Raw genomic sequence first — 24,427 nt, 5'->3', positions numbered from 1 at the left:
GTTTGACAGCAGGTCGGGACCCCGCCGTCAACCCGCTGCCATGCGCCTTTCCCAGATGTCAGGTCTGTCAGGGCTGAACAGACCCGACACGCAGCGGCGGGGGAGGCAATTCAAGTCATTATGACCTTGTTAACAGCCCATTAAAAAGTATTTTGAGCTCACCTTACCAGTTTACGAGGTCGCCCACGGGGTCCATGCTGCTTGGGGATCACATCAGATAAGAAAGTTGGGAGTTGTATGACCATGGAATCATCTCATTACTTGACAGCTGCAAATGTGCTATAAAAACTCTCATCTCACACCTACTCACTTTCCAAACTCAGGAGCTATTACTTACTGCATTTGGAAGACAGATTGAGATTTATGAAGGTTGCAAGTGTTTGGAGCAAACTCTCTATCCAGTGTCACCTCATTGGAACAACCTCTCTCACCATTAACAGATTGCTTCTATCATCTCAAGTTCACCTGCCATCTATTACATCAGCATCGGTGCACTTGAAACTTTCTCACCTAGGTCCTCAGAATCCCACCAAGATCAGCCCCAACACCAGTAGCACCAGGCACACCAACAGCACCAACAACAACAACAACCTTCTCCGCAATCAATGGATGCTGCACAGGACACAGGGCATCAGCACCCGACCACATTGCTGCCAGGGATGTTCTCACCATGGCCATATTTACTTCATTTGACGCTGTACACCCTGGCTGCCACATGATGTGCCAGGTTGGCAACACCCCACACCAACACCATAAAGCATCCCTACAATGCCCAAGCCATTCCTTTCACACTCATCACCATTGTGGGGGGTACCGTTATGTCTCACTAAGCCACTTCCAAAGGTGCTCACAGATCTTTCCAAGAACACAAAGTGTTGAAAATAAAGATTTCAATGTTTGACAACACATTAACAGAAACTTCACATGAACATTGGCTAAAACACCCAAGTGCCTACCCTTGTGTGTTGTTAGTTGATATGATTTGACTAGGATGAGGGTGAGTGTGAGGGGTGGCTAGTGAGATGGGGAAGTGATAATGTAGATAGAGAGGCATGGGTGGAGGTGCAAAGTAAGTTGGCATGAGTAAGGATGTGCAGAAGTAGGGTAGGGAAGGCAGAGTGATAGGGGTGTGATGAGTGGTACAGCAGGATGAGGTTGAGTGTGGCTTTGCAGTAACGTTTCGTGATCTACTGAGATCATTGAAAGGTTTGCGCCACTGCAGCCTGGTCCTCCTGATGACATCCCTGCTTATGTCCTCCTGGGCAATGTGCAACCAGGCTGCATTGGTCTCCTGGGGAGGCCATCTTCCACCCATTGGAAGGGAAGAGAACCTCCCTGCGTGCTGTGACTCCCTCCATAAGTATATGGAGGGAGTCATGGGAGTGGCTGGGTGCAGCTGTGCAGTGCTTGTCAGTGTTTGCAGCACCTCAATGCTGTAGAACACTGACAGCATAAATGTCAAAATCAATTTGCGCATGGTCCCTTTAAGGAAACCAGTTGATGACGCCATTAGACCTGATTCTTTCAATTGGCCGGCAAACGCGCTGGGCGGGCTTAACAAGCCCAATTATCATAAAATCATTCTACACAGCGGGCTGGAGCCAGCAGCGGATTCTGGACTCGCCACCGATGTTGCCCGCCCTGGACCCGCCGAGGTAGGGAAAATCGCGGCCATAGTGTGGGACTCATGTCAAATGTAGGCCATGGATAAGGGTGGCAGACTCACTTCCCTGAAGCACATTAGTGAACTAGTTGTTTTTTTTATAACAACCTTGAAATGTTCATGGTTATTTTTATGTCACTAGCCCACAAATTACCACAAATTATCAGATTTATGGAATTAAATTTCGCAAGGGTGGGATTTCGACTCCCAACCTCTGGGCTGCTAGTCCAGTACCATAATTACTGAGCTATCATAGGTATATAAAGTGGTCAATAAAGTTCAATAATCTGACTGCTACAGAAGCAAAACTACAGTTTATGACTGTAGTTAAAATAACTATCTGTTTGAAACTGGTAATTGCAGATCATAGAATCACACAGCACAGAAGGAGGCCATTCAGTCCATCATATCCGTGCTGGCTCTTTGAAAGAACTATTCAATTAGTCCCACTCCCCTGCTCTTGCCCCACAGCTCTTCAATGTTTTCCTATTTTTCCAATTCCCTTTTGAAAGTTACTATTGAATCTGCTTCTACCACCCTTTCAGGCAGTGCATTCCAGATCACAACTCGCTGTGTAAAAAAATTCTCATCTCCCCTCTGGTTCTTTTGCTGATTATCTTAAGCCAGATGGAAAACCCAGGTTATACACAGGGCTCTGACTGACTCTACTCACACTCTCAATCGGGAGAAAACTCTGCACAGACACACAGGTTCTGCTCCTCTGGTGGCCAGGGGTCAATGTTAGAAGAGCAGATACATTAGTAAGGAGTTATACTGCACTTCTGCCAAGTCCAAGTGAAATGTCAGCCTGGAGGATGCCTGGCACCATTTGGCTTTAGTTTGCGCAGCTATTCCTGCCACTTTACCTGCCGATGTGCATCCCAAACCATTTTTTAGCAACAGGGAAGTGGCAGAATAAACTGGAGCCATAGATTCATCCCTTATAAGAGCATGAGTAGGCCATTCAGCCCCTCGAGCCTGCTCCATCATTCAATTAGATCATGGCTGATCTGTGCCGCTGCTCCATTTACCTGCCTTAGCTCCATATCCCTTGATTCACCTGCATAACAAAAATCTACCCATCTCTGTCTTGAAAGCTCCAGAATCCACAGCCTTTTGGGGGCGGGGGGGGGGGGGAGAGAATTCCAGATTTCCACTACCCTTTGTGCGAAAAAGTCCTTGCTGATTTCACTCCGGAGGGGCCTAGCTCTAATTTTATGATTATGCCCCCTTGTTCTTGATTCCCTGGTCAGTGGAAATAGTTTCTCTGGATCTACCCTATGGAGTCCTCTTTAACATTGTGAATACCTCGAACAGATCACCCCTCAATCTACTATACTCCAGGGAATACAAGCCAAGCTTATGCAACCTGTCCTCATTATTTAACCCTCTAAATCTTGGTATCGTTCTGGTGAATCTGGGCAATACAGGAAAATGTTGACAACAGGGCACAGCTTCTGAACCCTCTAAGCCCCCTATGAGATAAAATGTGTTCTCATTTGAACAGATATCGCCAATAATGTCTGCTATGCTGTAAAACACGCTGATCAACCCAAATGTATTTCAGTTGGAAGTATTGTACAACCTTTGAGGTATAAACAAAGTCATCACCTGTAAGACAGGTATTCAAATCTGCCTTCATTCTGCGGTGAATGACATCCTCTTTTGATTATATTTGTTTGGTATGATGAAATGAGAAAAGGGGCTATTAATCCATGAAATACAATCAGATTTTATCGCCGAGTTTCCCTTTAATCTTGTTTCTTAAAGTATTCTGGCACCAGGGTGGATTAGAGCCACTCCGTGTGCCAAAGGCACGCGGCTGGATAAATTTAGAAAGATTCCTTCTGCACTTGCTCGGTGGAGGAGACTTTCGCTCCTGCAAGAATCCCACAAGGGGATGTAAACAGCCCTGAACTGCCAGTTGTTTTTTTTTGTTGCAACAGTGCAGTGTCTCCAGACAGCGCTGGCAAAGCGAGTCTCTCCTCAGGCTCTCCCGGGACTGACACACAACAGATTCACTCTTTCATCCTCCAGCAGTGCCCTCCTGCTCCCGACAGCAGCCGATCGGGTCCTGCCTCCAAACTCCCACTTCAGACTCGATCTTCATACAGAGATCCGACGCAGCTGGATTTCATGGTGATTCTGTGAAGCCGGGGCTGTGTGATGTGATGTGATGTGCTGGCGATTGGCGATGGTCGTCAGTGTCTCTCTGTTTTTGGGCTGATTGATCTTCCAGACCGCGGCTCTCCTTCACCCCCATTCGGTCCGGTCGTTTCCACTTTTGAGCAATCGTTACCGAGGTGAAAGCACACGGATATTATGGACTAGGAGTTTTCTCACAATGGCATTCGCGATCTTCAGGACTGTCATCGCACTTTTTCACATCACACCAGGTAACGTCGCTCCATTTCTCCGGGGTTATAAGGGGTTTAACACCCTGTAGATGAACAAGGGTTTAACACCCTATAGCTGGACAAGGGTTTAACACCCTATAGATGAACAAGGGTTTAACACCCTATAGATGAACAAGGGTTTAACACCCTATAGATGGACAAGGGTTTAACACCCTATAGATGAACAAGGGTTTAACACCCTATTGCTGGACAAGGGTTTAACACCCTATAGATGAACAAGGGTTTAACACCCTATAGCTGGACAAGGGTTTAACACCCTATAGATGAACAAGGGTTTAACACCCTATAGATGAACAAGGGTTTAACACCCTATAGCTGGACAAGGGTTTAACACCCTATAGCTGGACAAGGGTTTAACACCCTATAGCTGGACAAGGGTTTAACACCCTATAGATGAACAAGGGTTTAACACCCTATAGATGAACAAGGGTTTAACATCCTATAGATGAACAAGGGTTTAACACCCTATAGATGAACAAGGGTTTAACACCCTATAGCTGGACAAGGGTTTAACACCCTATAGATGAACAAGGGTTTAACACCCTATAGCTGGACAAGGGTTTAACACCCTATAGATGAACAAGGGTTTAACATCCTGTAGATGAACAAGGGTTTACCACCCTATAGCTGGACAAGGGTTACCACCCTATAGCTGGACAAGGGTTTACCACCCTATAGCTGGACAAGGGTTTACCACCCTATAGCTGGACAAGGGTTTACCACCCTATAGCTGGACAAGGGTTTAACACCCTATAGCTGGACAAGGGTTTACCACCCTATAGCTGGACAAGGGTTTACCACCCTATAGCCGGACAAGGGTTTAACACCCTATAGATGAACAAGGGTTTAACACCCTATAGATGAACAAGGGTTTAACACCCTGTAGACGGACAAGGGTTTAACACCCTATAGCTGGACAAGGGTTTAACACCCCATAGATGGACAAGGCTTTAACACCCCATAGATGGACAAGGCTTTACCACCCTATAGCTGGACAAGGGTTTAAAACCCTGTAGACGGACAAGGGTTTAACACCCTATAGATGAACAAGGGTTTAACACCCTGTAGATGGACAAGGGTTTAACACCTTGTAGATGAACAAAGGTTTAACACCTTGTAGATGAACAAGGGTTTAACACCCTGTAGATGGACAAGGGTTTAACACCCTGTAGACGGACAAGGGTTTAACACCCTGTAGATGAACAAGGGTTTAACACCCTGTAGATGGACAAGGGTTTAACACCCCATAGATGGACAAGGCTTTAACACCCCATAGATGGACAAGGCTTTACCACCCTATAGCTGGACAAGGGTTTAACACCCTGTAGATGGACAAGGGTTAAACATCCTGTAGATGGACAAGGGTTTAACACCCTGTAGATGGACAAGGGTTTAACACCCTGTAGATGGACAAGGGTTTAACACCCTGTAGATGGACAAGGGTTTAACACCCTGTAGATGGACAAGGGTTTAACACCCTGTAGATGGACAAGGGTTTAACACCCTGTAGATGGACAAGGGTTTAACACCCTGTAGATGGACAAGGGTTTAACACCCTGTAGATGAACCAAACTACCGTCGATTTCAAATCAGAGTGTTTTATAGTTAAGCAAATTTAAGAGTATGTTTTGGGAAGATGTAATGTAGCATAGTATTGGATTTGAATATTTTATAAAAGGCAATTTGAGGTGGCTGACAGGGAATATGATGCATTAAAAATAAGCAAGATTTGTTGAGTTGCAGTCGCTTTGTTTCTGCTCATGAGCTTTAAGTAACAGGTAAAGTTAATAAAAATAAAAAGAATGGAAGAGGAGTCTGTAACTTAAAAAGAAATTAAAACGGTATAAATTGTAATCACCGACTTGCTTATCATCCGGCACCAGCGGCGGTGACTGCAAGTCCAGTAACATCTGGTTGCTATCAGTTTTAGGGTTCGGCGTGGATCCCGCCGTGGAAATCGACGTTTTCTCGGCATTGCAACTGGGCGCTTTGACTGAGGGAATTGTCCAGGTCCAAGGATTCCACAATGGAAGCAGAGCATTTTTGTTTCAAGGTAACCCCTACCTACCCCCTTTTAACAAGTCTCCCTCGGTTGGGAATGAGACTGAAATGTCCGTGCAACCGGTTTAATGTCCGGACTCTGAACTCGTTCGAGAGAACGCCAAAAGAACAGGCAGATTTGTGAAGGGCGATGTTGGTCCGTTGCGGGATAGGACAGAGGTTCGAGTGTGCAAGTACTGACCGAGTGATCCGGGCAGTGCGAATGGGGGCTGCGCGGATTGAGACTGTTGCTTTGTGCGGTGTGATTTCCATTAGTTTCCAGCCTGCCTGTTCAACACGGCGCGTGTGCAGTGTTCAAAAGTAGAATGCCCTCCTGGTTATAGAGGAGCTACATCAGTGGCTTATGGAAACTTTGCTTGCGCCAGAACGACCCGTTAAAATAACCCGAGAGATAAGCCTGTTATTGGTATTTTGTAATCAATAAAATATAAACAAGGCTGATCGAACAGGTAGATTATCGAGATCTCCATCACACTTCATTACCCGGGTCACACAAAAAATCCCGTAACACTCAAAGAATTGACAATTATAGACCTACTAATCCACATTGAATTAAACAGAAAATGATTTCATTCAAAAATTCTCTGCCCAGAAAGATTTCGACTGCAACTTGACAGGACCCGTTGATTTAGTGGCACACGCTGCCGATAAATAGCTGGAGCGATCCCGGAGGTAGAAAGGATCTCGCGTTCAATGGAGGGTCGATGTTTGTTGGTTCCTGTCATTCTGCTCCGCTTGTGACCGAGGGGGCTTTAAAATAGGGGCCATGTCGGCATTTCCTCCCCATTTGTAGATGCTGGATTTATTAAAAGTTTTATTGTAATTATTTTGAGCTTTGCCGTTCACATTCAACGAAACAGTCGCGAGAATATAAACAAAGGATGCTTTACTAACAGATTAGTAAAATAACCAACTTTAAAAAAAACCATGAATATCATTGCTGTGTGTGGGAGCTTGCTGTGCGCAAATTGGCTGCTGTGTTTCCTACATTACAACAGTGACTGCACTTCAGAAGTACTTGATTGGCTGTGATGTGATGGGTTAGGAATGTCCTGAAATGTGAAAGAGGCTATACAAATGCAAGTTCCTTCTTTAATAAGCACAGGTAATACTAACTTGAATTATCGCTGTCCAGAGTTGGCCATCTAACCTCCATTTCCTGGAGACTTCAGCAACGATTTAGCGTTCCGCTTTTTGGAAATAATGTGCCAATTGCTTTTAGTTATAACGCTCCTGTGAAGCACCGATGTTTTACTATGTTAAAGGTATATAAATGCAAGTTGTTGTTGTGGTGGTTCATCAGACCTAAATTTAAATGTTGCACCTGTGCACTTTTGGTGCTGGTGAGTTAGCACAAATTAGTCATGAAAACTAAAAAAAAAACAGCCAATTTGGATGCACCTGTAACAATGCTCCTTTCAAACTTATTAAATTACTAAATAAGGAATCACCTGGTATAACTCATGAAAAATTCTCTAATCCAGCTGTGTACAAAACTTGTGCCTTTTTTATTAGCATTGGTCCTTTAAAAAAAATTAATTCTTGGAATATGGACATCGCTAGCAAGGCCGGCATTTATTCCCATGTCTAGTTGTCCTTGAGAAAATGATGGGGTGGGGGGTGCATCAGGATGGTAGTGATGGTTGGGAAGGTAGCGGTGGGTGGTGATGGTGGAGGGCAGAGGCCGGGATTGAGGGGTTAGGGAGGTGAGGAGTTAATGGTAGTGATCTGGCGGGTGTTGGTGGTGATTGGGGGGGAGCCATGGCCAGCTGCGGCTTGTGCGGTTTTAATGTGGGGTTTGAATGTGGCGAAACGCTCCTCCCGGTTCCACATTCAGGTAAGTATATTTTAAACACTTACCATGTTGGGTGCAGCCTGCAGTGGTCCCTTTAAGGACTGCCTGTTAGACTGCACGAAGACCAGTTTTTTCTGAATGCAGCTGGTCCTGGCTGCCTCAGGGCAAACCAATATTACAGAGGAGGCTTCAAACAGGAATCAGACCCCTTATTTGCATATGCGAAGGGACGAACACCTGTCTCTCAGGCGCTGACTTTTTTTGCCTATACCAATATGGCGGGTACTCATAATGCGTGTGCGCTGCCTGCCCGCCATATTGGAGGCTTAGGAGGCCATCTAGCACCTGAAAAATAGGTGTTACATGGTCAAATTTCTAGGCCATAGTCTTTGTGCTGAAATCAGCCAAACCAGCGTAAGCATTATTATTCAATTGATGTCAGTAGAGCATATCAACATAGAAGACCTTACTGAGGTAGCCTTTATACATGATCAGATCCTACCATGTGGGATTCTGTCAAAGGAAGAAAGGCAGATAGACTTGTATTAAATGCCACTTTTTCACACTTCTCAGAAACATTGAAAGCACTTCACATACAATTAATTACTTTGAACTGCGATGGCTATCATGTAGGTAAATGCAGTAGCCATTATTCACACAGCAAGATCCCGCAACCAATCATGCGATGAATGATCGATTAATCTATGCTTGGTGTTGTTTGTTGAGGGAGGATGGTTGGTCAGGACATTCGGAAAACTTCTGCTCTTCTTTGGATAGGCCTACAGATCTTTAATGTTCCCCTGAGGCAGTGGGCAGAGGGGTCCCTGGTTTAACTTATCATCTGGAGCACTGTACCTCCAACAATGCAGCATTCCCTCAATAGAGTCAACCTAGAGTATGCGCTGAAATCCTAGAGTGTGGCTTGAACCACAACCTTTGTACTTACAGGTGAAAGTACAGGTAGACTATCCTTTATCCGAACTTCCGAAAACCGAAAACCTCTAAAAACCAAAAGTTTTTTTGTTCAGCGTAAGTCGTGCGCACGACATGACCAGAGTGGCGCACGACTTACGCTGAGCAGGGCAGAGGGTCACAGAGTTCCCTCCTGGGTAGGAGATTGCAGGCCGAGCCGGACAGTGTGAAGGAAGTACCGGGAGAGTGAACCCAACAATACAGCGGCCCGTCCAATAGCTGCAGCGGCCCGTCCGATATTCTTTCCCCCCCCCCCCAACCCGACCCGACCCGTCTGATATTCTTTTCTCTCGACCCGCGGCCCGTCCGATATTCTTTTCTCCCCCCCAACCCCCCCCCCCCGACCCTGACCCCCCCCCGGACCCCCCCGACCCCCCCCCCAAACCCCCCCCCCGACCCCGACCGATATTCTTTTCTCCCCCCCCCCACCAGACCCCCGACCTGATTTGCGGGCCAGCTTAGTAGGAGTCAGCCGATATCTGGCTTTCCAGAGAAGCAGGAAGGGGAATGAGACACGGAACAGTCGCAAGAGGTAGCCTGAACTTTTACAATTTATATTAAATACAAATTTCCCAGTCTTATAATAATACCTTCTGAAATCCCAAAAATTCTGAAAACCGAAACTCAGCTGGTCCCAAGGCTTTCGGATAAGGGATAGTGTATCTGTATCACCAATTGAACCAAACTGACACTAAGAGAACTTTAGCTGAAGAAACAAAATAACGACTGAACCTAGTATTTATAGTTAACTTTGCCTCTTCCCCCCTGCCCCAGTTTACTAATAAGGGTGTTTTGAAAAAAAAAGCAATGCAGTGAACACACCTCCCCAAATGATGTTTTCAGTTTACTGGTTCACAAAGCTCTGGGGCCGATTTTCAACTACCAGCTGCTCATTTCTCGCTTGAAAAACAGGCAGCCAGCAATTGAAAATTAGGGCCGGATATCTCAACCGCCCCATTAATGCCTGAGACCTGCCTAATGCAATTTCCAGGCTGGCCTGTAATCGAGTGAACAGCCCACCCACCTGAAACGGGCAGAGGGGGGGCTGCTAAATATGCAAATTGGGGTTGTACAACCTGATTGCAATTTTCAGGTCCAAATGGGCCGTGTGTGTGCTGCGCATGTTCCGTCCGGTTATACCAGGCATGGAGCAGCATAACCAGCTGTCCTTAAAGGGACCGCTGGATGCTGCATAGGAAATAGCATTTATATAATATCCATAGGTTATATAAGACTGCAAAAATATAATTCAGTATACAATTCACTAAAGTTTTCAATAAGTGACTTATACATACTGTACCTTCCAAGTTTCATAAAGATAGAATTTATTAGGCTTTGAATTCTGGTGCAAAGCCTCTTATACAGAATTGAATTTGCTCCAATAAATTAAGCCTAATTGGTTTTACTTGTTAATTTTTCCCTTCAAAAAAAGACAGACAATTCTTCAGTTGTATATGCCCCTATAAATTAGATGTACTTAACCTAATTGACAGAAAGGGGTTGAATTTCTGCAGGGGTTCTCTTAATTGGTCGCCATAACTTCGGCAGAAGATCCGTGGAAACCCTGAAGAAATGGCAAAAATGACGTTTCATGTGGGTCTCCAGCAGATCTTCTGCCTCAGTTATGGCGGCTGATTGGGAGAGCATCCGAGGAAATCCCCCCCCCCCCGCCATTATCGCTAATAACATAAAAATTAAACTATTCAAGTTTTCTTTTTATTCATTCATGGAAAGCAAGGCCAGCGTTTATTGCCCATTCCTAAGTGCCTTTGAGAAGGTGGTAGTGAGCTGCCTTCTTGCTAACTGAATGGCTTACAAGGGGAAAGTTAAGAGTCAACCACATTGCTGTGGGTCTGGAGTCACATGTAGGTCAGACCGGGTAAGGACGATAGATTTCCTTCCTTAAAGGACATTAGTGAACCAGATGGGTTTTTAACGACAATCCGGTCGTCACCATTACTGATGCTAGCCTTTTATTCCACATTTATTTAATTAACTGAAATTAAATTCTCTAGCTGTCATGGTGGGATTTTGAACTCGTGTCTCCAGATCATTAGTCCAGTAACAAAACCACTATGCTACCGTTCCCTCGAGTATTGCACAGGTTTTGTTTTTCAGATATTAGTGTAATAATATTTATAACACCCTGTCAGTGAAATCTTTTCTCCCCTGTACTTCACCTTGTTAGACAAACAAAAATACGATGCAGTTTTCTGAATGCCTTGTGAACAATAATCATGATTCTAAGGCCAATATACTGCTATAAGCTCTTTGTTTCATTCACTTTCAAGTGAATAAAGTCACATGTGCTGCAGTGTGCTGGAGGCATCATGATAACACCAGCTTGCTGCTGCCCAGCCTCTGGTTCTTATTCAGTTCCAGGAAAAGGAATCTTATGATTTGCAGGATGTCAGTGGCAATATCAGTGCACTGGAAGCAGCTCCAATAAACTGACCTGTCTATTCAGATGAACGTTAAAGATCCCATGGCACAACTTAAAGAAGGGCTCTTGATGCATCATCCTCTCTCAAACAATCATAGAATCATAGATTGATACAGCACAGATGGAGGCCATTCGGCCCATCGTGTCTGTGCCGGCTCTTTGAAAGAGCTGTCCAATTAGTTCCACTACTGTGCTCTCTCTCCAAAGCCCTGTAAATTTTTCCACTTCAAGTAATTATCAAATTCCCTTCTGAAAGTTATTATTGAATCTGCTTCCACTCTTCTTTCAGGCAGTGCATTTCAGATCATAACAACTCGCTGCATCAAGTTTTTTTCCTCATGTCGCCTCTGGTTCTATTACCAGTTACTTTAAATCTGTGTCCTCTGGTTATGACCTTTCTGCCACTGGAAACAGTTTCTCCTTATTTACTCTATTAAAATCCTTTATGCTTTTGAACACCTCTATCAAATCTCCCATTAACCTTCTCTGTTCTAAGGAGAAGAACCCCAGTTTCCCTAGTCTCTCCACGTAACCAAAGTGTATCATCCCTGGTACCATTCCAGTAAATCTCCTCTGCACCCTCTCCTAGGCCTTGACTTCCTTCCTAAAGTGTGGTTCCCAGAAATGGCCACAATACTCCAGCTGGAGGCTAACCAGTGTTTTATAAAGGTTTCGCATAACTTCCTTGCTTTTGTACTCTGGTGCCTTTATTTATAAAGCCAAGGATCCTGCATGCCTTTTTAACAGCCTGCTCAACTTGTCCTGCCACCTTCATAGACTTGTGCACAAACATCCCCAGATCTCTCAGTTCCTGCACCCTCTTTAAAATTGTACCATTTAGTTTACATTGCCTCTCCTCATTCTTCCTACCAATATGAATCACGTCAAACTTCTCTGCGTTAAATTTCATCTGTCTGCCCACTTCAACAGACTGTCTATGTCCTCCTGAAGTCAGTTACTATCCTCATCACTGTTTACTACATTTCTGAGTCATCTGCAGACTTTGAAATGATGCCCTGTATACTCAAGTCCAGATCGTTAATATATATCAAAAAGTGCAGTGGTCCCAACATTGACCCCTGGTGAACATCACTGCACACTTCCCTCCAGTCTGAAAAACAACCGTTCATCACTACTCTCTGCCTTCTGTCCCTTAGCCAATTTTATACCCATGCAGCCACTGTCCCTTTAATCCCATGGGCTTCAATTTTGCAAACTAGTCTATTACAACGTCAACCGTATTCGCCTCACCAACCCTCTCCTATACTTCATCAAAGAACTCAATCAAGTTAATCAAACATGATTTGCCTTTAACAGATCTGTGCTGGTTTTGATTTATTAACTCATATTTTCCCATTAATTTTGTCCCGGATTAATTTCTCTAAACGTTTCCCCACCACCGATGTTAGGCTGACTGGCCTGTAGTTGCCAAGTTTATCCCTCTCCCCTTTTTTGAATAGGGATGTAACATTTGCAATCCTCCAGTCCTCTGGCACCACTCCCATATCTAAGGAGGATTGGAAGAATGTGGCCAGTCTCCGCAATTTCCACCCTTACTTCCCTCAGTAACCTAGGATGCATCCCATTGGGACCAGGTGACTTTTTTACTTTGACCGCTGCCAACCTTTTAAGTACCTCCTATTTACCTATTTTTATTATATCCAATTTCTCTACTACCTCTTTCTTTACTGTGATATTGGCAGCATCCTCTTCTTTAGTGAAGACAGATGCAAAATTACTTAATTTGTACTGCAGCCATGCCCTCTGCCTTCACAAGAAGATTTTTTGGTCCCTAATTGCCTCTACCCATCCTTTGACTACCCTTTTACTATTTATATGTTTATAAAATATTTTTAGGCTCCCTTTTACTTTATCCAATAATCTATTCTCATACACTCTCTTTGTCCCTCTTATTTCCTTTTTCAGTTCTCCCTTGCACTTTTTGTATTCAGCTTGATTATCTACTGAAAGATGAACCCACCATTTATCATTAGCCTCCTTTTTCTGTTTCATTTTAATCTCTATTTTTAGTCATCCAGGGAGCTCAAGCTTTGGATGCTCTTCCTTTCCTTCTCATGGGAATGTGTCTAGTCTGTACCCGAACTTTCTCCTCTTTGAAGGCATCCCATTGCTCATTTACTGTTTTACCTGCCAATCTTTGATTTCAATCCACCTGGACCAGATCTCTTTTCAGCTCACTGAAATTAGCCATCTTCCAGTTGAGTATTTTCACATTTGATTTTTCCTTGTCCTTTTCCATAACTACTCCAAACCTCATGATATTGTGATCACTGTTTCCCAAATGCTCTCCCACTGAAACATGCTCCACTTGCCCCACTTCATTCCCCAGAACTAGATCCAGCACTGCTTCCTTCCTCGTTGAGCTGAAAGCACGCTGGTCAAGAAAGTTCTCTTGTACACATTTCAGGAATTTCTTCCTCTCTTTGCTCTTTACACCTTTATTTTCCCAGTCTATATTAGGATAATTGAAGTATCCCATTATCACTACTCTAAAATTCTTTCATCTTTTTGCAATTTGCCTGCAAATTTGCTTCTCTATCTCCTTCCCACTCATTGGTGGCCTATAGTATACACCCAGCAGTGTAATAGCTCCTCTATTATTCCTTACTTCTAACCAAATAGATTCTGTCTTTGAACCCTCAAGTAAATCATCCCTTTCTAGTGATGTAACAGTATCTTTGATCAATACTGCCGCCCCCCTTTGTTTCCTTCCCTATCTATCCTGAATACATTGTAGCCAGGAATATTCCTGCCCTTGTTTGTGCCAGGTCTACATTACTGCTGTGATATCATAATCCCATGTGGCTACTTGTGCCTGCAGCACACCAACCTTATTTACCACGCTCCGCGCATTTATGCACATGCAATCTAAACCCATCTTAGTCTGCCTCACACTTCTCCTCCATCTGATCACTCCTGTTTCTGAACTATTCTGCATTCTAATGCTGTTTGTCTCTCCCAGTCCACTGTGCACCTTGTATCGCCTCTCTAATGCTTCATCCTGCCAAATTAGTTTAAACCCTCCCCTACAGCACTAGTTAAACCCCCCATTAGGTCATTGCCTTGTTGAGGTGTAACCCGTCCATCTTGTGTAGGTCCCTCCTGCCCCAGAACTGGTCCCATTGAACACCCCATTGTTTTCTATGGGTTACTGCTGGTGCCGAATAGCTGGTGAATTGGCCAACAACAGCGACCGCATTCCAAAATCATAGAATCATAGAAATTTACAGCTCAGAAGGAGGCCATTCAGCCCATCATGTCTGTGCCGGCTGACAAAGAGCTTAATCCCACTTTCCAGCACTTGGTCCGTAGCCTTGAGGCTACGGCATTTCAAGTGCATATCCAAGTATGCAAATCATTGGAGGTAATTTTCACTTCTGGACAGGAGGGAGAAGTATCGGTAGCAGATCAACCACCAGCCATAAACCCCGCCCTATTTTTCTTTCCTTTGAAGTCACTGGAAAGGAAAATTGGGCAGGGTATACAACAGTTTATGCCCCCACTTTGTAAAGTGCTTTAAGACATTTCAACCTTGTGATAAGGCACTCCATGAAGACACATTCATTCTTTCTGTGGAGGTCTTGGTTTGTGCTATCAAAGTTAAGGCTATTGTAAATAACAACAGAAAATGCTGGAAAAACTCAGCAGGTCAGGCAACATCCGTGGAGAGAAATTTGAGTTGACGTATCGTTACGTCAACTCAAATTTCTCTCCACGGATGTTGCCTGATCTGCTGAGTTTTTCCAGCATTTTCTGTTGTTATTTCGGATTTCCAGCATCTGCAGTATTTTGCTATCGTATTAAGGCTATTGTAGTTTTGTTCTGTTTTCATGAATTAAGAAATAACAACAGAAAACGCTGGAAACACTCAACAGGCCAGGCAGCACCTGTGGAGAGAGAAACAGAGTTAACGTTTCAGGTCTGGGACCCTTCATCAGACCTGAAACGTTAACTCTGGTTCTCTCTCCACAGATGCTGAGTGTCTCCAGCGTTTTCTGTTGTTATTTCAGATTTCCAGCATCCGCAGTATTTTGCTATTGTATTCATGAATTAAGAGTTGACTTTGTTATAAAACCAGGATTTATTCTATTTAAAGATGTGATGGGGTCTTGTGTCTGTTCTTGTGTCTGGGGCTATTGGATTGTTTAGGCACAGCAAATACAGGAAAATCAGGCAGGGAGGAGTGCATGCCTCTAATGGACCCTGCCCAATTTTTCCATCCATTAATTTAAATTGACAGGGCTATGGGGAAAGAGTAGGGAGTGGGACTAATTGGATAGATTTTTCAAAGAGCTGCCACAGGCATGATGGGCCAAATGGCCTCGTTCTGTGCTAAAAGATTCATTGATTCTATGATTATGGGTGTGCGTTCCTCCCTGCATAATTTTCATGTATTTGCAGCACCCACTCGATCTTAAAGCTGAAAACGCACAAAGAGGAAAGTCCTCCCCAGATTCTTATTGAAATGCTATGAATTTCTTTGGTTGCTCCTGCATTGATTACCAATATTGGTAAATATTGCAGCACTGGCACCACAAGTGGAGCAGCAGGAGAGGGTATCAGCTTTTGCACTGGGTAGCACTTCTGTTCATACACTGAATCCAGGCCACTTGAGAAATGAGCAAGACAGTTATAAATAATAGTCTACGGCTGGAATGGGTCTTGTGTTTATGAATGAATATATGAACATAAAAGAGATAACATGGGAATGAGAATGAGACCTGTACAAGTGTTAGATGTTGGCTCTGTGTTTTGTTTGATTCTTTTTCAAAAGATATACATCAGAAGTAGTGTGCAATAATAAGGGACGGCAGAGGTCAGGTATACAAATCAGAATTTGGAAAGGGGAGGAGAGTGAAGGCAGAAAATGAACACATTTTATGTAAAATTATTTACTTCAGAGCATGAGCAAGCACTGCCATAAATCCCAAAGGGCTGTCTTTCTCAGGGGATGCATATTTTGCACAGCAGTGACAGTGAGAGAGAAAGAGAGCGAGAGAGGGAAAATGAAATGAGAAAGTGAATAAAGAAATGAATGCAAAACTGTGAAATTCCGCCTGGTATTAAAGAAAACAGAGAGAAGTGTACTGCATTTCAACACCACAGACAACTTTGCACTTACAAAAGAAAACAATGGATAAGAAATAAAAGACAGGAACCAGGAGACGGGGAGAGATTCCATGAAAAAGGAACAAAGGAAGATGGGTGTGGATTGACCACATTAATATTTATAAACACCAAAGCAATATTGTTTGAATTTTATTATTGATGTTACAATTAGGCAACAGGCAAATCACAGTTACTGAGGTAATTGGATTTTGAGGGCACCTCTCCCCAGCTCAGTGTTCAAAGCATGTTATGAGGAATTCTGAAAGCTGATTAAAGTGAATTAAGATATTGTGAAGCTGGCAGGATGGGGCGAGGGAAATGAAATTAAACTGAGCGAACCTAGCCTTCAAAGAAGGCTAATATGTTTAAATTGCACCATCCAATATTAGTAACAAATGTGTTAGTGAATTCATGTGAAATTCCTTTGTTAAACTAGTGAACGGAGGAATTGCAACAAATATTGCCGAGCTCAATTTCAACCCCCTAGGCGGAGTTTATTAGTTGGCAGTACATTGTTAATATTCACTTGTTGGAAAAGCAGTCAAGTGGGTTTCCAGTCAGTTAGAATAATAATGGCAATATTCAATAGATTCGAGTACATTTTAAATCAAAGGGAACATATAATGATATTTCTCAAGAACATGAGCACATCTTTCCTACGATATTTTCATCATCTATAAAGATGATTTTAAGGTAGAAATATATTTTTATTTATTTCAAACTGAATTGATATTGTGGCATGTAAATTGATAATTTCCTCACCTAATCAACAGCAGTTTTTTTTTAAAGGAGCAGCATGCCTTAGGCTAGATTTGTTCAAATAGCTAAGTTTGCAACTGTACAACTAGCAATCTGCCACATTAGCTTAGAATATATATATGTAAAAATGAATTCAGTATCACTAGACAGAGAAGAATAAAGAGTGGAGCAAAGCTCTTGCGACTCCGCCAGGACTGCCATGTCACATTTAGCTGAGGCATGGAGAGTGTAGCTGTATGTTTCTGCTCAGTTTTTCCAAGGAAGGCTCACTTGTCATATCTGTCACTATGCCTGATCCTGAGAGAGCACAGAGGCCAGTGAGAGAGGCAGGATTGAGGACATGGCACCTGAACAGTAGTAAAATTAGATTCTGATGTAAATGAAAAACACAACACCACATAATTTAACTTTTGTATTAAAAAAAAAACAGAGTGGTAAGATATGGCAGGGAGCTGGAATTACACATATATAAAGCGAGTTACTGATCTAGCTGGTCCTTTCTGGGCTGAAAATAGGGGCATAAATCCCGCTAGGCCACTCCCACACTTTTAGCAGCTGGCTCAGATGCAGCGTTGACTAAGTGTGATGGAATACTCTCCACTTGCCTGGATGAGTGCAGCTCCAACAACACTCAAGAAGCTCAACACCATCTTGGACAAAGCAGCCCGCTTGATTGGCACTCCATCCACCACCTTAAACATTCACTCCCTCCACCACCAACGTACCGTGGCTGCAGTGTGTACCATCTACAAGATGCACTGCAGCAACTCGCCAAGGCTTCTTCGGCAGCACTTCCCAAACCCGCGATCTCTTCCACCTAGAAGGACAAGGGCAGCAGGCGCATCGGAACACCACCACCTCCAAGTTCCCCTCCAAGTCACACACCATCCTGACTTGGAAATATATCACCGATCCTTCATCGTCGCTGGGTCAAAATCCTGGAACTCCCTCCCTAACAGCACTGTGGGAGTACCTTCACCACATGGACTGCAGCGGTTCAAGATGGCGGCTCACCACCACCTTCTCGAGGGCAATTAGGGATGGGCAATAAATGCTGGCCTTGCCAGCGGCGCCCACATCCCATGAATGAATAAAAATAAAGGCCTGTGTGTTACCCGCCTTGCGCACTCAGCTGGGGAGATGGCCCTTGGCTTGTTGTGGGGGGAGGTGGGGGAGAGGGGCACCTAGAAGGGAGATGAGAAAATCAGTACTTTAAAAAAAAATCTTTAAATTAATGAATTTTATTAAAAGGATGATTTGAATCTTCTGGATTATTATCCAAAAGAAAAACTCCCAGTGAACTGAAGCTGTCCTGTATCATTCCTTTCCCTTTTGGCCAATAGGATTTCATTGTTCCTGTTTCTGAAAACAGTTCCTGATTGATGTACCTCCATATACAGCATCTTGTGTCATCGTATCCAGCACATACCACAGACGTTGCCAGGAAATGAATTAAAATTTGCTCAGCAAGAATGCACAGTTGGTTGTTATTACTTTGTAGGAATGGCTAGATTCCTAACTAAAGGACTGAGGTCGAGTCAGTCTGTCAAACAAACGATGTTTAATACTATTCAACAGAGTTTAAAACGAAAACACAGGAGAACTAAATTACAGGTCTGTACTCTTTGCTGGCTCCACGAGGACTGGCTAGGGCAACTCCCCAGCCTGACGTCATGACATCATCACGTTTTCCTGCCACTGGAGGATCACATGATCAACGTAATGACGTCATCGCGTTTGGTCTCATTCTTAAAGGGACCGCGCTATGTACATGCAATAATATGAACAAAGATACAGATTCATTCTGTAGCTAATAATTTGTTAAAGATAATTATGTACATTAGATCAGAGTCCCCTGGTGGCTCTGCCACATGCGTCCCCCCAGAATTGTCTTTAACAGTAAAAGTCAATCGATTAGGAGGTCTGACAAGCCTGTCAGAGCGACTCCTGTATTCTTGGAGTGGACATTGTTGAACAGCTGGCGGGTTGGCGGATGGAAGCCTTGGGTCTGGCGTGGATGCAGCGGGAGGTCGACCACGTCGTGGTGGCTGTGCGGTCTCTGCTGGCCGGTCGATGTCCAGGTGTGCCGGTTTGAGACAGTCAATGGGTATGTGGTCGGGTTTACCACCGATATCTACGGAGAAACTCTTGTCGCCTGTCTCCAGTACATGGAAAGGGCCTGTGTAAGGGGCCTTGAGCGGATCCCTATGGGCATCATGACGAATGAATACAAATTCAGCAGTCTTTAGCTCCGCTGGTACGTGTGAAGATGGAAGGCCGTGATGCGAAGTTGGGATAGGCGCAAAAGCCTTGGCTGTTTCCCGGTGGTTGCTGAGTTGGTCGGCTGCGGACCACGGCTCAGTTGGAAGCGGCAGGAAATCTCCCGGTACGCGGAGTGGCTAGCCGTACATGAGCTCCGCGGCGGATGATTGCAGGTCCTCTTTGGGTGCCGTGCGAAGACCCAACATGACCCACGGAAGCTTATCCACCCATCCAGTGCCTTGGAGGCTGGCCCTCAGCGATGCCTTTAACGATCTGTGGAAACGTTCACACAAACCGTTTGCCTGTGGGTGATAGGCCGTGGTGCGGTGAAGCTTGGTGCCGAGACCCTGGGCCACAGCGTTCCAGAGCTTGGAAGAGAACTGTGGACCGTGGCCTGAAGAAATGTCTGCCGGAACGCCGAAACGTGCGACCCATGAGGAGAGGAATGCTCTGGCGACATCAGCGGACATAGTAGATGCCAAAGGAACTGCCTCTGGCCATCTAGTAGTACGATCGACCATGGTGAGGATGTGTGTGAACCCCTGTGATGGTGGAAGCGGCCCGACGAGGTCCACGTTGACATGGTCAAATTGACGTTTTGGTACTCCGAACGTGGCCAATGGGGCCTTGACGTGACGTTGCACCTTAGACTTTTGACAGACGACGCCGGTGTTAGCCCAGTCACGGATATCCTTATGCATTCCTCTCCAGACGAACTTAGCCGACATTAATTTTTGAGATGCCTTCACGCCAGGATGGGAAAGCCCATGTATGGCGTCAAAAACTTTGTGGCGCCAGGCAACTGGAACGATCGGGCGGGGATCTCCCATGGAGACATCGCAGAGTAACGAGGTGCCTGCTGCGTGGAATTGCACATTGGCCGGTTGGAGGCTAGAGGTGTCGGTGCGATACGCCTGTGTTTCAGGGTCGGATGCCTGATTGGTGGCCATGAGGGCATAATCGATGCCCAGCTGGACCGCCCGTACGGTCGCGCGAGAAAGGAAATCAGCTACCAAGTTGTCCTTGCCAGCTACGTGTTGGATGTCTGTCGTGAATTCTGAAATGAAAGTTAGCTGTCGCTGCTGTCGAGCCGACCACGGTTCGGCGGTCTTGGCCATGGCGAAGGTCAGTGGTTTGTGATCTACAAATGCAGTGAAGGGACGTCCTTCTAACAAAAAATGGAAATGGCGGATAGCCAGGAACAGCGCCAGCAACTCCCGGTCGAAAGTGCTGTATTTGCGTTCATTGCGCCGGAGTTGGCGACTGTTGCCACGTCCCATTGACCCACTGTTCCTGTATGGCGCCTATGGCACAGTCGGAAGCGTCGGTGGTAAGGGCGATGGTGGCACCTGGCAGAGGGTGCGCCAACATAGTTGCATTGGCTAGAGTGGTTTTTGTGTTGTCGAAAGCGTTGTCCATTTCGACCGTCCAGGCTATTGTATCCTTTCCAGCCTTGCCTTTGACGGCCTCGTAGAGGGGCTGCATGAGTTGTGCTGCCTTCGGTACATAGCGGTGGTAGAAATTCACCATGCCCAGGAATTCTTGAAGAGCCTTGGTGGACTGCGGCCTTGGGAATGCCGTAATTGCTTCGACCTTTGATTGCAGCGGAATTGCGCCCTCCGAAGTAATGCAGTGGCCCAAGAAGTCAATCTGCTGTAGGCCGAACTGACACTTGGCCGGGTTGATTATGAAGCCATGTTGGCTGAGGCGCCGAAAGAGGGTGCGTAGATGGGAGACGTGTTCCTCTTTGGTAGAGCTGGCTATCAGGATGTCGTCGAGGTAGACAAATAAAAACTTAAGATCCCGCAGGACCGAGTCCATTAGTCGCTGAAAAGCCTGTGCAGTGTTCTTGAGCCCAAATGGCATCCGTAGAAACTCAAACAGTCCAAAGGGAGTGATGACTGCAGTTTTCTGGACGTCCTGCGGGTGTACGGGAACTTGGTGGTAGCCACGGACGAGGTCGACCTTGGAGAAGATTGAGTTTCCCGCCAAATGGGCGGAGAAATCCTGAATATGCAGGATCGGGTACCGATCAGGAGTAGTGGCGTCATTAAGGCGTCGGTAGTCCCCGCATGGCCGCCATCTGCTGCCGGGCTTCGGGACGATGTGGAGAGGCGAGGACCAGGGACTATTCGACTGGCGAATAATCCCCAGCCGTTCCATCGTGGCAAACTCTGCCTTCGCAGCCGCGAGCTTGCCAGGTTCCAGGCGCCGAGCTCGTGCATAAACTGGAGAGCCAGTCGTAGTAATGTGGTGTTCGACACCATGCTTAGTGGCCGAGGAGGAGAAAGTGGGCTTGGTCAGCTCCGGGAATTCACCTAATAGGCGAGTGAACTTGTCCGGCGAGGACAACGCGCAGGCGACAGTGTGCGACGTTGCGGAACTGCAGAAGCAAGGGATGGAGTGGAAGGTGGCCGCGTTAACCAATCGACGATTTCTTACATCCACCAAGAGGCTGTTGGCGCATAAGAAATCCGCGCCGAGGATGGCTTGCGAAACCTTGGCTGTGATGAATTCCCACTGAAACCGTTGCCCGCCGAAGCACACCTGGACCCGCCGTTTGCCAAAGGTACGAATGGCCCCGCCATTAGCTGCCTCGAGGGAGAGGCCGTGCCTCCCAGACTGAATATCGAGTGCTGAGGCAGGAAGGATGCTACACTGCACCCCGGTGTCGCATAAAAAGCGCCGGCCCGAGAGGGAATCTGTAATGTAGAGGAGCTTCCCGGAATTTCCAATCACCATCGCGGCCGCGGAACGTCCCTCAGACTCGGTCCTCCTTTTCTGGAGTTCCTGCTGGTGTTGATGTTGGTTTTTTTTTAGGCGCGAAACTGCAGGGAGGATGGCAGCCTCTGGCTTTCGCGCCAAAACGGGCGTGGTAAAAGCACAAGCCGGGGGATGGAGGCGCCGGGGCAGCGTTCGCGGGGGAGGGGTGCCTCGTGGCGGCGCAGGATTGCTGCGTGACCGCATAAATCGTATCTGCTTCTGCAGCAAGTGCTGCGCAATCTGTGGCTTCCAATCTGGCGAGGGCAGCCTGAACCTGCTCGGGTAGTTGACTCAGGAATAACTCCCGAAAGAGGAAACATTGTGGTTCGGAGCCAAGGAGCGTGAGCATCTGGCTCATTAACTCAGATGGCTTGGATTCGCCAAGCCTGGGCATAGCGAGCAGTCGGCGGGCACGCTCCGCCTTCATGAGCCCGAAGACCTGTATTAACTGCGCTTTAAGAGTATCATACTTGCTGTCAACCGGGGGATTTTCGAGCAGGCTGATGATCCGTGAGGCCGTGGAGCTGTCGAGTGCGGAGACCACGTAAAGGTAACGGGTCTGATCCGCAACGATGTTTCGGAGTTCGAATTGTGCTTCTGCTTGTACGAACCAGGAGGCCGCCTGTTGTTCCCAAAACTGTGGGAGCTTCAAAGCCACGGAGTTCGCTTCCATGTTTCGTTTCGCTTCACTTCCTCCGTGAAAATTGTTCACGAAAATTTGGGGTCACCACTGTAGGAATGGCTAGATTCCTAACTAAAGGACTGAGGTCGAGTCAGTCTATCAAACAAACAATGTTTAATACTACAGGAAACTTTGTGCTATCCGGCACCCATGGGACCGAGCTACTGCCGTTTTTTTAAAAGCTCCGGATAGACCAGCGTCAATGTTATCAGATAAGAGCTTTTCATCGCAGTATCTGACCACAAACACTGTTGCTCAGCAACAGCTTGTAAACACTCGGCCCATGGCTTGGCAGCGTCTCTGAAGCTGTTGCTAAGATACAGAGACGCTTTCTAGAGCCTGCCGTGTCTGACCACAAACACTGTTGCTCAGCAACAGCTTGTAAACACTCGGCCCAGTAGCTTGGAAGCGTCTCTGAAGCTGTTGCTAAGCGACAAAGATGCTTTCCAGAGCCTGCCTGTGAAAAGCAGAAAAAAAACCTAACCAAAACGGCTGCTGATTTCTGCCGTTAGATCAAAGTTGCCAGACATTCAACTTCCGGATAGCACAAAGTTTCCTGTATTCAACAAAGTTTAACACGAATACACAGGAGAACTAAATTACAGGTCTGTACTCTTTGCTGGCTCCACGAGGACTGGCTAGGGCAGCTCCCCAGCCTGACGTCATGACATCATCACGTTTTCCTGCCGCTGGAGGATCATGTGATCAACGTGATGACGTCATCGCGTTTGGTCTCATTCTTAAGGGGACCGCGCTATGTACATGCAATAATATGAACAAAGATACAGATTCATTCTGTAGCTAATAATTTGTTAAAGATAATTATGTACATTAGATCAGAGTCCCCTGGTGGCTCTGCCACAACTTCACCTTTTCTAAATAAAGATCTACCTGATGAAGGTTTTTGAGCCCATGCTAGGCGCTGAGGAGCTAGCGCGCGCCTGAAGCAAGAAACCCGAAGGTCGATAGAAATCGGGCCTCAGGTTTCATCAGCATACTTGGGCCGAGTTACCAGCGCTGGTCTTCTCCCACGGGGGCAACCGATTTCGGGCTGCCTATTTTTTGCTGGCAGTGGCCCTTAAGTAAGTCCTGGTAGGAGGGCCGGAGCGGCTTGTGGCAGGGCCCTGAGTGCGACTCCTTTGGAGTTGGGCCAGCACCTCTGCTTCTTCAGGCACCATAGGAAGGTGTTTTTGACAAAAAAAAATAAACGACAAAAATTTGCCTTTGATTGGCGACCACGGGGGCTGAAGAATCCTGAAGGTCCGATGCCTGCCCCGCTCATGAGGTTACCAATTTGCCAACGGGCTTCTTTAACAGGTGTGAGGCCACAAATTTACATACTCAAGGGGCCTAATACCTGGTTGGTAAGTTCGCCACAGCTATTTTAACCCCACTACCACCCCATATCCGCTGGGTGGACTGAGTTCAAATCAGCCCCATAAAATCTGCCTCCATGTTAATTCAACATTATTTCGTGTTA

The 24,427-nt window shown here is 45.9% G+C and overlaps 1 protein-coding gene across 2 annotated transcripts in view; it reads left to right on the top strand.

The window, feature by feature from the left end:
* Positions 1-3,518: 3,518 nt before the first annotated feature.
* Positions 3,519-24,427, top strand: part of LOC147106349 (protein NEL-like) — a 342,986-nt gene continuing 322,077 nt past the window's right edge. The window contains exons 1-2 of one of the 2 annotated variants that reach the window (XM_086009387.1): positions 3,519-4,059; positions 6,011-6,133. In XM_086009387.1, the coding sequence (XP_085865513.1) occupies positions 4,008-4,059; positions 6,011-6,133 (175 nt within the window). In that variant the 5' untranslated portion in view covers positions 3,519-4,007. Of the gene's footprint in view, positions 4,060-6,004; positions 6,134-24,427 lie in introns of both variants that reach the window. The other variant, XM_086009386.1, reaches the window with a different exon arrangement.

Source organism: Somniosus microcephalus, chromosome 16, assembly GCF_052327205.1.
Source record: "Somniosus microcephalus isolate GS21.2 chromosome 16, FLI_Smic_1.0, whole genome shotgun sequence".
Taxonomy (NCBI): domain Eukaryota; kingdom Metazoa; phylum Chordata; class Chondrichthyes; order Squaliformes; family Somniosidae; genus Somniosus; species Somniosus microcephalus.
This window is presented reverse-complemented; position numbering and strand designations above follow the sequence as displayed.